Source organism: Ammodytes marinus (genome assembly GCF_949987685.1).
Source record: "Ammodytes marinus genome assembly, chromosome: 1".
NCBI lineage: Eukaryota > Metazoa > Chordata > Actinopteri > Uranoscopiformes > Ammodytidae > Ammodytes > Ammodytes marinus.
This window is the reverse complement of record NC_137230.1, coordinates 16,917,798-16,930,704: the sequence shown is the minus strand read 5'-3', so window position 1 is coordinate 16,930,704 and position 12,907 is coordinate 16,917,798. Positions and strand designations below refer to the sequence as shown.

General features: G+C 45.3%; 1 protein-coding gene across 2 annotated transcripts in view; it reads right to left on the bottom strand.

Annotated features, from left to right (window-relative positions):
- cgnl1 (cingulin-like 1) overlaps positions 1-12,546 on the bottom strand; it is a 35,296-nt gene extending 22,750 nt beyond the window's left edge. For both annotated transcript variants that reach the window (XM_080054001.1, XM_080054002.1), the window contains exons 1-5: positions 12,412-12,546; positions 8,290-10,020; positions 7,979-8,073; positions 5,977-6,082; positions 5,543-5,632 (exon numbers count right to left, since the gene is read on the bottom strand). In XM_080054001.1, coding sequence (XP_079910127.1) covers positions 5,543-5,632; positions 5,977-6,082; positions 7,979-8,073; positions 8,290-9,966 — 1,968 coding nt within the window. In that variant the 5' untranslated portion in view covers positions 9,967-10,020; positions 12,412-12,546. The remainder of the gene's footprint in view (positions 1-5,542; positions 5,633-5,976; positions 6,083-7,978; positions 8,074-8,289; positions 10,021-12,411) is intronic.
- Between the last annotated feature and the right edge of the window lie 361 nt (positions 12,547-12,907).

Sequence of the window (12,907 nt, the reverse complement as noted above, 5' to 3'; positions counted from 1 at the left end):
CCACAGTCAAAAACTTTATATCCACAGATGCCCACAGGTCAGCTGCATCTTTTGAGATAGGCCACGCCCATTTGCGTATATATAAATTTTTCGCTACATCGCAAAAACTGTGTCAGTCACCAAAACATACTCCTCCTACAGTTTTCGCCCGATTTGGACGAAACCAAAAGCATTATGCTCTACCGACTCCCACGAGCAAAAGTTGGTCAAATAATTTTTCTACGACCATCGGAAGACCAAACGGTAGCGCTTTAAAGATTTGCCGATTAGCTTCCTTGTAATACCTTGTACGTAAGTGATCATAAATCCAAAACTATACATCGTATCAAGACAATATTTTAGAAATATGGTTGTACAGTTCTAATGAACATCCTCAAAAAAAATTGGAAAATTTCACCAAAAGGGGGCACCAAAAACACAAAAAGTATACATCTCCTTATCCACTTGAGCATCTTTCTCTGCAATTTGTTTGCCTTTTGGTCAATAACTCCCAAACCGAACATCCCACATTCAAAAACTTGACAACCACTTGTTTGGTACGTTGAGCTGCATCTTTCCATCTAACATAGTTTTGCAAATGTCATCCATAGGGGGCTCCAAAACCACAAACAGCAAAGAAAACGCGTGTGGGGCTATAACTTCCACACCGAACATCCCACATTCAAAAACTTGACATCCACTTGTTCGGTACATTGAGCTGCATCTTTCTATATAACACAGTTTTGCGAATGTCATCCATAGGGGGCACCAAAACCACAAAAAGCAAAGAAAACGCGTTTGGGGCTATAACTTCCACACCGAACATCCCACAGTCAAACACTTTATATCCTCAGATGCCCACAAGTCAGCTGCATCTTTTGAGATAGGCCACGCCCATTTGCGTATGGGATTTTTTTTCGCTACTTCGATTTGCACATTGGCTACCTTGTACCAAACTGCTCCTAAATCCAAAACGATTCATCCTATTAACACCAAACTTCACACGTGTTTGTCCTATGGTTCTCAGGTTGGTTCTACTTTTTCCTTAAATTGCTCCAAAAGGGGGCGCCAAAAACACACTTGAGCATCTTTCTCTGCGATTGTTTTGCCTTTTGGTCTATAACTCCCAAACCAAACATCCCACATTCAAAAACTTTACATCCCCGGAATCCGTGAAGCGAGTGGCCGGCGCCGCGGACGACGACGCCCGATCCCGAGTCGCGTGGGAGGCTTGGCCCCCGTTCACAACTGCTTGCAGTTCTAGTTAGGGGGCCAAGCCCGAGTAGGGCTGGGACCGCGTTTTGCAGAGCAACGCGGTTCCCAAGCCCTGCGGGGCAGGGAACCCTATTGTTTTTGTTGGGCCTTTTATTATTATTAGGGGGCCAAGCCCGAGAAGGGCTGGGACCGCGTTTTGCAGAGCAACGCGGTTCCCAAGCCCTGCGGGGCAGGGAACCCTATTGTTTTTGCTGGGATTATTCTTTATTCTTATTCTTCCATGCGTAAAAGTGGTGCTGCAGCCCAAACCGTAAAGGGTTGGGACATGCCACTTGCATGGCTTATCCAGGTCCATGGTACGTACGCAGAGGAAAAAATTCAGACATCCCGGCCACTAGGTGGCGCTACAACAAAGGAAAAGGCGTTTTGGGCTATAACTTCCGCACCGAAAGTCCGACAGTCAAAAACTTTATATCCACTGATGCACACAAGTTAGATGCATCTTTTGAGATAGGCCACGCCCATTTGCGTATATATAGATTTTTCGCTATATCGCAAAAACTGTGTCAGTCACCAAAACATACTCCTCCTACAGTTTTTGCCCGATTTATACGAAACCAAAAACATTATGCTGTACCAACTCCCACGAGCAAAAGTTGGTCAAATAATTCTTCTACGACCATCGGAAGACCAAACGGTAGCGCTTTAAAGATTTGCAAAAATCCGTAAAAAAAAAAAAAAAGAGGGATTTTCTTGAAACTCAAGGGAGACTATCATGGGGCATACCTGAGTCTATAAAAAAAATATGGGCAAGAAATTCCTATGTGGGCCAGACTTATTTAAAAAAAGAGTTTTTCAATTTTTTTGCCTCTTTTCGCCATTTCCTAAGTCTTTCGGCGGGAAAATGGGAAAATTCAAAAAAGTGTCTTTACAATGGAGAGGTTGACAATTTCATTTTGCTATAACTCCCCAACCGAACATCGCACATTCAAAAACTTCACATCCACTTCTTCGGTACATTGAGCCGCATCTCTCTACCCAACGTAATTTTGCAAATGTCATCCATAGGGGGCGCCAAAACCACAAAAAGCAAAGAAAACGCGTTTGGGGCTATAACTTCCACACCGAACATCCCACAGTCAAACACTTTATATCCACAGATGCCAACAAGTCAGCTGCATCTTTTGAGATAGGCCACGCCCATTTGCATATGGGATTTTCTTTCGCTACATTGCAAAAACTGTGTCAGTCACCAAAACACACTCCTCCTACAGTTTTTCTCCGATTTCGACGAAACCAAAAGCATTATGCTCTACTGACTCCCACGAGCAAATGTTGTGTAAAGAATTTTTCTACGACCATCGGAAGACCAAACGGTAGCGCTTTAAAGATTTGCACATAGCTACCTTTTACCAAACTGCTCCTAAATCCAAAACGATTTATCCTATTAACACCAAACTTCACACATGTGTTTGTCCTATGGTTCTCAGGCTGGTTCTACTTTTTCCTTAAATTGCTCCAAAAGGGGGAGCCAAAAACACACTTGAGCATCTTTCTCTGCCATTACTTTTGTCTTTTGGTCTATAACTCCCAAACCAAACATCCCACATTCAAAAACTTTACATCCCCGGATTCCGTGAGGCGAGGGGCCGGCGCCGCGGACGACGACGCCCGATCCCGAGTCGCGTGGGAGGCTTGGCCCCCGTTCACAACTGCTTGCAGTTCTAGTTCCTATTATTCTTCTCCGCGTAAAAGTGGTGCTGCAGCCCAAACCGTAAAGGGTAGGGACATGCCACTTCCAGGGCATATCCAGGTCCGTACCCCGTATGCAGACAAAAAAATTCAGACATCCCGGCCACTAGGTGGCGCTACAACAAAGGAAAAGGCGTTTTGGGCTATAACTTCCGCACCGAAAGTCCGACAGTCAAAAACTTTATATCCACAGATGCCCACAAGTCAGCTGCATCTTTTGAGATAGGCCACGCCCATTTGCGATAGGATAGATTTTTTGCTACGTCGCAAAAACTGTGTCAGTCACCAAAACATACTCCTCCTACAGTTTTTGCCCGATTTGGACGAAACCAAAAGCATTATGCTCTACCGACTCCCACGAGCAAAGGTGGGTCAAATAGTTTTTCTACGACCACTGGAAGACCAAACGGTAGCGCTTTAAAGATTCGCGAAAATTCCTTAAAAAAAAAAAAAAGGGGGATTTTCTTGAAACTGAAGGGAGACTATCATGGGGCATACCTGAGCCTATAGAAACAATAAGGGCAAGAAATTGCTATGTGGGCCGGACTTATTAAAAAAAATAGTTTTTACATTTTTTTGCCTGTTTTCGCCATTTTCTAAGTCTTTAGGCGGGAAAATGGGAAAATTCAAAAAAGTGTCTTTACAATGGAGAGGTTGACAATTTCATTTTGCTATAACTCCCCAACCGAATATCGCACATTCAAAAACTTGACATCCACTTGTTTGGTACATTGAGCTGCATCTTTCTATCTAACGTAGTTTTGCGAATGTCATCCATAGGGGGCGCCAAAACCACAAAAAGCAAAGAAAACGCGTTTGGGGCTATAACTCCCACACCGAACATCGCACATTCAAAAACTTTACATCCCCGGATTCCGTGAAGCGAGGGACCGGCGCCGCGGACGACGACGACCCCCGATCCCGAGTCGCGTGGGAGGCTTGGCCCCCGTTCACAACTGCTCGCAGTTCTAGTTATTCTTTATTCTTCCATGCGTAAAAGTGGTGCTGCAGCCCAAACCGTAAAGGGTTTGGACATGCCACTTGCATGGCTTATCCAGGTCCATGGTACGTACGCAGACAAAAAAATTCAGACATGCCGGCCACTAGGTGGCGCTATAACAGCAGAAAAACGCATTAGGGGCTATAACTCCCGCACCGAAAGTCCGACAGTCAAAAACTTTATATCCACAGATGCCCACAAGTCAGCTGCATCTTTTGAGATAGGCCACGCCCATTTGCGTATATATACATTTTTCGCCACATCGCAAAAACTGTGTCGGTCACCAAAACATACTTCTCCTACAGTTTTCGCCCGATTTGGACGAAACCAAAAGCATTATGCTCTACCGACTCCCACGAGCAAAAGTTGGTCAAATAATTTTTCTACGACCATCGGAAGACCAAACGGTAGCGCTTTAAAGATTTGCGAAAATCCGTTAAAAAAAAAAAAAAGAGGGATTTTCTTGAAACTCAAGGGAGACTATCATGGGGCATACCTGAGCCTATGGCAAAAATATGGGAAAGAAATTTTTATGTGGGCCGGACTTATTAAAAAAAAGAGTTTTTAATTTTTTTTGCCTGTTTTCGCCATTTTCTAAGTCTTTAGGCGGGAAAATGGGAAAATTCAAAAAAGTGTCTTTACAATGGAGAGGTTGACAATTTCATTTTGCTATAACTCCCCAACCGAACATCGCACATTCAAAAACTTGACATCCACTTGTTCGGTACATTGAGCAACATCTTTCTATCAAACACAGTTTTGCAAATGTCATCCATAGGGGGCGCCAAAACCACAAAAAGCAAAGAAAACGCGTTTGGGGCTATAACTTCCACACCAAACATCCCACAGTCAAACACTTTATATCCACAGATGCCCACAAGTCAGTTGCATCTTTCTACATAACACAGTTTTGCGAATGTCATCCATAGGAGGCACCAAAACCGCAAAAAGCAAAGAAAACGCGTTTGGGGCTATAACTCCCACGCCGAACATCCCACATTCAAAAACTTTACATCCCCGGATTCCGTGAAGCGAGGGGCCGGCGCTGCGGACGACGACGCCCGATCCCGAGTCGCGTGGGAGGCTTGGCCCCCGTTCACAACTGCTTGCAGTTCTAGTTTTGTTTGTTATTAACGTAACATATGTGTATGTTGGCACTTCAAAGTCGATACGCACACCTTGTCTTTTACATGTCCTGCACTGAGCTTTTGGCATTTGGCTTGAATCGATCTACTCGTTGACTTTCTTATTTATTTAACTTTCAATGCATAGCAAATCAATGTTTGAAATTCCTACTTACTTATTATTATTGAAACACCCACAAACACACAATAGAATTAGAGTTTTTTTTTCTGTTAGTCTGTCCATGAGTATGAAAATGAGCCTTTGTGTTAAGCTGAGCTAACTCTACATCCAAACAGTAGTACCAAAATATCTCTGTGAATTAATTTAGTTGAGCAGTAATCCCTTAAACCTACTTCCCAACCAAACCGTTGGTTTAAGGGTATTTTCAAACAACAACACGTTTAGCAATAAATTGAAATGCCAACAACAGGCTGGTATCAAAGGCACAGTTTAAGCCGAGTCTGTGGTTACCTCTATCTGTCTCTTCAGGTCGGCCATTTCCTTCTCCAGTTCAGCATTTTGTTCTTGTAGAGCTTTGGTCTGAGCAGAAAGGTCCGGTGACTGACAGGAGAAGACTGAGTCGGTTATTTCCTATTGATCCATTATGAATGAAAATACAGTCTGAATATTTGGACTACAGCATTAGCACTGTTATTAATGAATAGTAAATATTCAATAGCTGACACTGACAGTGTCTGTTTTGCAAAGTAAACAAGCTTTTGGATTATATGCACACAGTTTTAAAAAGTCCCAAAAACTGTCTTTGAGATCTCAATCTTCTTCATTGGTCTGAATCAAATAGGACGTTAAAGCAGAATGACTTTGAAATTTTACGTCAGCACAAATACATTTGGTGCATAGATTATCTGTAAGTAATTAACGACAACATAGGTGACATGTCTCACTTTGCTGCCGACTTGTGCGCTTGCTGTGGCCCGGGACTTCAACGTCTGTATCTTCTCAAAGACGAGGTTGACCTTTCTCTTTGTCGTTTCATCATTGTCGGTGCTTCTGCACGCACGCGCACGCACACACACACACACACACACACACACACACACACACACACACACACACACACACACACACACACACACACACACACACACACACACACACACACACACACACACACACACACACACACACACACACACACACACACACACACACACACACACACACACACACACACACACACACACACACACACACACACACACACACACACACACACACACACACACACAGGTTAACATACTCTGGTTATTAAACATTGGGGGTAGGTATGAATTCCAGACTGTTCTGGGAACAGAGCAGGTCATTCCCAGCTTAGCGAGGGTCAGGAAGGATCACACTGCTTTGATGTGTCACCTCACAGCACATACAGCCCCATTTCACCCGTCTAGCTAACTATAAGGCACATGAGCAGAAGAATCTAACATACGGGCTGTATAATGGGATTTCTGAAGAGTCACATATCATCACCTGGTAATAAGTAAGAACCAGAGCCTAATCATGTAGCAGCTCCTGTGCAGGGGTTAAGAAATGTCCCAAATTCTAACGCCTCAAATGCAAACATCATGAGAATTGTGAGATTCTTTTTTATAATTATTAAAGGATTGTTTGCTAGTGGCATTCCAATAATATGATAAAAAAGTGTATGATATAGTAAACAATGGTGTAGTAGTGTTGTTGTGTTACCAGCCACTCTCATACACTTTCTACCTCGGGGGCATTCTCTCTGATGGTAATATAGTTTATGTTCTGTGTTTCAAAATAACAAGGTGATAACAGTCTTGTTAAAACGTCTTTCCAATCATTAACTTCCCGGGAGCTCAGAAAAGCAGTTTCTGCTTTGGTATGAAACACTGAGCATTTCTGAGAGTTTGCTGCCAGACGTTTGAAATCCCAAAGATGGGAGGGTTTCTTTCTCAACCCACAGCAGAACAATATTTAATCATGCTGCTAAAGTGGAGAAAACACCAGAATCCACAAGACTGGAGTTACCCCACTTTCACACGACAGCAGTGATGTATTATTTCAATAAATTACAATGCTGCCACAGAGAGAAAAAACGCCCCCCCACTCCCCATCTCTTCTCCTCATACAGATGATTTTCATTAAACCTTTATATAGCCCCTATTGGTGAATGTTTATCTTCTGGGCCTTGGGAATGTAGCTCAGTTTCAGCCCCAGTACTTCCATCTGTGTTTCCTTTCCTTTGTCCTGTGACTCCTGACCTGTGGCTCGACACACCCAAGCTGCTTCCCGTTCCCGTTTCTGTATTATCAGGAGCATGTAGCTCTCGCAAGAACAGTATAAACATGAAAACTGTTTTTCACTGTAAAATCAAGGCTCAACTTACTAACAAACCTGCCAATGAGCAGAGTTCTACTGGCATGTGTGCTTAACTTATACATTAAGACATGAACCATCATATTTGGCTAAGTTGCATTTAACTTTTTAACCCAGCATGACCTTTCTTAACAGGCAGCAAGTATCTGATTACAGAAGCAAACAGAACCTTGGGCACTCGTTTCACACTGCAGCAAAGAGAAAACAGTGGAGGGAAAAAGTGGGATTTCGCAAGAAAACAAACTCCAGACAGCTGGATACCTCGCAGCCTGCACGGGAGGGAAGGACGAGTGCATTCCTTCGTTTTATCACAAACAGTCCAGCTCTGATTAAAACCATTTACGCTCCCACAGAACAGTCTCCTCCTTTATGATGCATAGCCTTATGGTGCAATAAGTGGAAGGTTTAGAGACGACAACAAGCTCTGCTCATGATTCAACTAACAGCCAGTGATTAGGACTGTTACAACTTCACAACCAATGTAAAAAAAAATATATATTTTTTTTAAAACAAATATGGGCATATAAAGCTATGGGTAAGAGAACTCACCCGTCCTTAAGGTAGCTGAACAAAATTTGTTTTGCCGTCTCCTCGTTTGTTTGTTGTGAAAGCTCCTGCTGACCTTTCAGTAGATCAGGTGTTGCCTGGAAATGACAGGAAATGAGAGTGAGATTTTAATGATATTAGAGATGTTAAGAAAGCAAACGAAAAAAGGTGCTCTACTCTCACAGATGTTCATTTTGATCAGACGCCATCATCTGTTGGACCATACACTAATTGACATAAATTAGGACACAAGTGATAAGAAACGAGTGTAAGATCAGATCATTACGGCCCAGCACAGACATCTAGACTTTTACCTGAACATCTGCCTCTGCACTTGATTTCTTGTCTGCGGAGGGCTTGGATAGAGATGTCGACAGTGATGTTGTCGAAGACCTTGCGGCGGAAGGGGCACTGTCCACACTCTGCTCTCTGCTCTTGAATGGCAGTGAAGATGCCCGAGTCTGTGGCTTTTTGTAACCCTGGATGAGGCCCACACCTTTAGAGACGGTGCTCTGCGGGGAGCCGGGCTCACTGGTGGCACGAGAGGGAGCTCTGGAGTCGGCCTTGCCGTCTACTGCCGAGATCCAGGAGTCCTGACTGCCGGCTTTTCCCTGCAATCGGAGCTGCGAGGGCCTCAGCACGTGCTCCATCGACGTGCCTCGCTTAGGGCTGAACTCGTCCATGAAGCTGGAGCCTTGCTTCAGGCCCAGGGCGCTGTCCACACTGCGCGACCGCTTCCTGTCGTCCGGATTGATCCGGTTCCTGCGCCCCGTTCGGCCCCTGCGCTGGTGGTTGCCGCCGTCATCTTTGCCATCGAACTTGTCAATGAGCTCGTCGACGCCGGCGATGGGGCCCGTGTCGATGTCCCTGCCTGAGCCGGGGAGGAAGGGGATGTAGCGGCGGTTCTCGTGGCGGTTGATGGTGTCCGCGTACAGGGCCTCCATCTCTTCGTCCACCACAGCCCTAGAGGTGGAAGACGAGGAGGAGTGGCGAGAGCGCGAGGAGGAGGTCTGGAGAACAGGTCCACTGGAGTCCGTCCTGCGCAGGGGGAGCACGTCAGGCTCACGCCGGTTGTTGTTGCGCTCCAGGCTGGACTCGGTGCTGCTCATCATGGAACTGGGGGATCTGCATGATGTCTTGCTGGGCTCAGTGGTGGGACTGGACACGGTGGAGGGCTGAGGCTGAGGTTGGGCTGCTGCAGGCGCTGCTAGGTGCTGTTGAGCTTTAGAGCCTGGTTTGTACTGAGTTGGATTGAGGTTGCTGAGATGAGGTTTGATCTGCGGTTGAGTGGCAGCTTGCGGTTGTGACCTCCTCTGTGGCTGTGCTGGAGGTGAAGACTGAGGCTGGGACTTTGGCTGAGGAAGGGCCGGCTCACTCACACGGCTCTGGGATGGAAGCTGCCTGTTGTTGTCTCGCTGCACAGGAGCTTTGTTCTGCTCCGGGCTGGAGGACTTAGCTTTGGACGGTGCAGGTACCACAGATTTGCCGACGTCAGACCCAGGCAGAGGCCTTGACGGCAAGCTGTGGAAAGCATCCAGGTTCAGGTTGTTGGTGTGTGGATCGTACGGCTGCAGTATCTCGGGGTGCTTCTGAAAGTTCAGAAGGGACGTGGACGATTTATTCGCTTGTGAGTCCGCGAGGCCGTTGTGAGGTGGACCGGGGTGTTGCACCATCTTCTGAGACCTGTACTCCATGAAGGGGCTGATGGATCCAGCCTCCTTGGATCCCCTGAAGTCATACTCACTGTAGTTCTCGATGAAAGAGCCTTCCGTGTCGATGTAGTCGTTACTGTTGGGGTCGACATAGGATTGAGAAGCCCGGTCCTGGTTGTTGAGAACTACGTAGGGGTGTCCACCGATACCCTGGACTCGGATGCTGAGACCGTAGGTACCGGCTCCGTTACTGTGGGGCCTGGAGGGGCGGGGCGGGTGAGTGAGGCCCCGCTGCGGTCCGCTGTTGCCAGGAATGCCAGTCACTCTGTACGACTCCATCAGGAATGCAGGAGGAAAATAAACCCCTCTCTGCCCGGATCAAGTGGTCCACCTCTGCAAGCAAAAGATTTCCAACACTATTAGTCAGAGATGAGACACTGCAGTACATACCTCAGTACTATCAACTAAATGTTTCTCAGATCCACACTCTACTAGCCTCTAATGAAACATAAAAGCTTTGTGGCTAGTAATTATGTTGTCTGCTTTCATTTTCTTTCCTTGTTTTGTGTTGGTATCACTGTTGTGTCTACACAGAGATCCTTTCTATCAGGTTGCTCAGCTAATGGAAACAATAAGCTCCCTGTGTTGCTCATAGCATTTTAGAGCTCATAATGTAACAGTCACATTCTTTTTAACAGCAAAAATGACCAGGTACTGGCCTTACAGGTGTGTGACTAACAGGTGCAGTATGATAATAATGACTGTTTACGGTGCGTGACATAGAATTTAGGTTTCACAGGTTAAGAAAGAGGTTAGAAAAGATTAACACTCCACCATGAGTCATTCAGACTTAAGAAAAGTGTATGAGCTCTGTTATCTCTACTAAGCTTAGAGGGTGTTAGGACTATGCAGTGGGTGCGTGCGTGCAGTTGTTGATTGTAAATGACATTGTAATTTGCAGCCCACACTTGTGAAGGAAATACCCTGAAAAAGCAAAATGGTGTCGCATTTATATTAATTGCACGGTTGTCAGAGTTGACAGATTTGGTAACTCAATCGTGAGAACACAGCTGGCGATTAATAAACATCAAACTGTGTACAAAATATTAAAGTAAGCTGCTGAATGTTTCTTCAGACACATTCATGCCTGGGAAGCAGCTGGAGACAAAGCCATCAGCAGTGACCATGTGTTTCATTGGACAATGGGCTTCTAAAGGGTTCCTGTTTACCCTGCTGATAGCACCTTATTCTACCTGAGGTCACACTACAGACTAGGCCCAACATAGGCCAGGAAGGAGGACACTGATAAGACTGACAACAAAGGAGAAGGCAGGATGTAGCACATGAGCATAGAATGGGTCAAAAAGATGTGTGGACTGAACTGAGAGAAAAGAAATACAGCACTGTGTTGGGAGATATGGTGGTGTCATCAATAAAATGGTTTCTCGCAAACAAATGTATCACATTCGGATATATATCGATATTGCAATCTAAAATCACATGTACCCAAGTTGAAAAATCCCTGTCAGATCTTAAACATATGATATTTTCTTAGCGCCAGCGCCCCCCCCCCCCCCCCCCTCCCCAAGAGTACAATTTTTGGTGTAAGTGTATTTTTTAAACAATGTTAGTTTTATCTTTGTTCCAGGTGAGGTGCTCACTTCTGTCGCTGCAAGAAACCAATTAGAATACACACGTCGGTCACTCCCATGCAACACCACAAGAATAATTTACCCCAGCTTGGTTTTGACAAGTCAATGAATGAATGTGTTGGAAGTCAGCTTCACACTCCTTAGCCCACACAGGACAGTAGTAGAGGGCTCACAGGTGAAATGTGCTGTTAGGCAGGAGGAATACAGTGGAGGATCAAAGCTAGAGTGACACAATGGACTCTCATCCTCAGTGTTACATGTATCCAAAACAAATGTGCAGCTTTTTTCCACTCTCCCATTGTATCTGTATCTACAAAAGGAGGAAACCCTTTTCGGCTGTCCCAGCACTGTCCTACATTTAGTGGCCGTTCTGCCTTCACTGACGGAAGTGCGGTAGAGCAGAGAGGTCAGCAGCAGGGAGCACAGGTTAGATGTCAAGGCCCTGCCTTTGATCTGTGCAGAGGGGGGGGGGACTGCAAAGATTAAACCATGCAGATTTTTATCTCCTCATGTGAACTCATCAGCTCTTTGTGTCACAGAGAGTTTACACAGCCGCAGTGACTCGCACCACTAGTCAACAAATCAGTTCAGAGCAGACATCCTTGAAAGAGTGAATGTAAAAGAATAACCAAGTCAGTGAAAACCTTTTACATTAGGCCCAAAGTCTATGGTGAAGACATCGAGGGTTTACACTGTGGGAAAATGTTAAAGTTACGTAACGTGAATGGGAGTTCACTAATCTGCAGCGGTCAGGTGAAGGCACCGTGAGCGCACAGGGAGCAGCTGTAGACTAAACAACATGTCAAATCTTAGCGCTAATATGTCAATCATACAGGACCAGCTGAAACATTTAAGTAGCTCATTAGTGAACCAGAGGGAAGAAACGACGGTTTGGCGCAGTTTCTGCTGCTCAGTGCAACAGGTGGCATGGAACATTGCAGCCTTAGATTTATTGGAAAACTCAAACCTTTCTTTCACATGTTCCTCACGTCACTTCATTTAAGTCGAGTTTAGAGCAAGTAAAATGTTCTGTTTTGGTGTAAAATGCTGAGTAGTTTGCCTATGGTCGAGTTAAAAAGCCTGTTAACGCTCCCACAGCAGATTGAATGAAGAGTTGTTGCTCGTTACTCACCAGCGTAGTTTTTCTCCCTAGTGCAGTTATCGCAGCTTTTACTCGTTTGTTTAAAAATGTTTTTAAAAAGGAAAAAAATAATGCCCACGGCACTGCTAAGAAACTTATTAAGTCCTGTGTTGTTTTCTAAGAGAGAGAGGGAGAGAAAGACAGTTTGAGAAGGACGTCCGACCCTCCGGGCCGCTCCGCCTCCAAACAAGCACACAAACCCGCCCACCCACTCAAAAAGCAGCCCGCTGGTCCAGAAACAGATTTCACATCGCCAAACCTGCCCGAGGCCTTTGGCACGACTTGCAGAGTTTGGACCATGGTTTGGACCGGCACGGTTCAGCTCAGCAGGGTCCTGACAGGCTCTGAAAGCAGCCGGGAACAGGCTGACACTCACTGTGTGAAATAATGTTTCAGTTTATTATTACACCTCATTGATTTTATAGGCTATATCCATACAGTAGGCTAAATAGGATAAATGCCTGTTTGGAAGAAGCTGGACAAATAA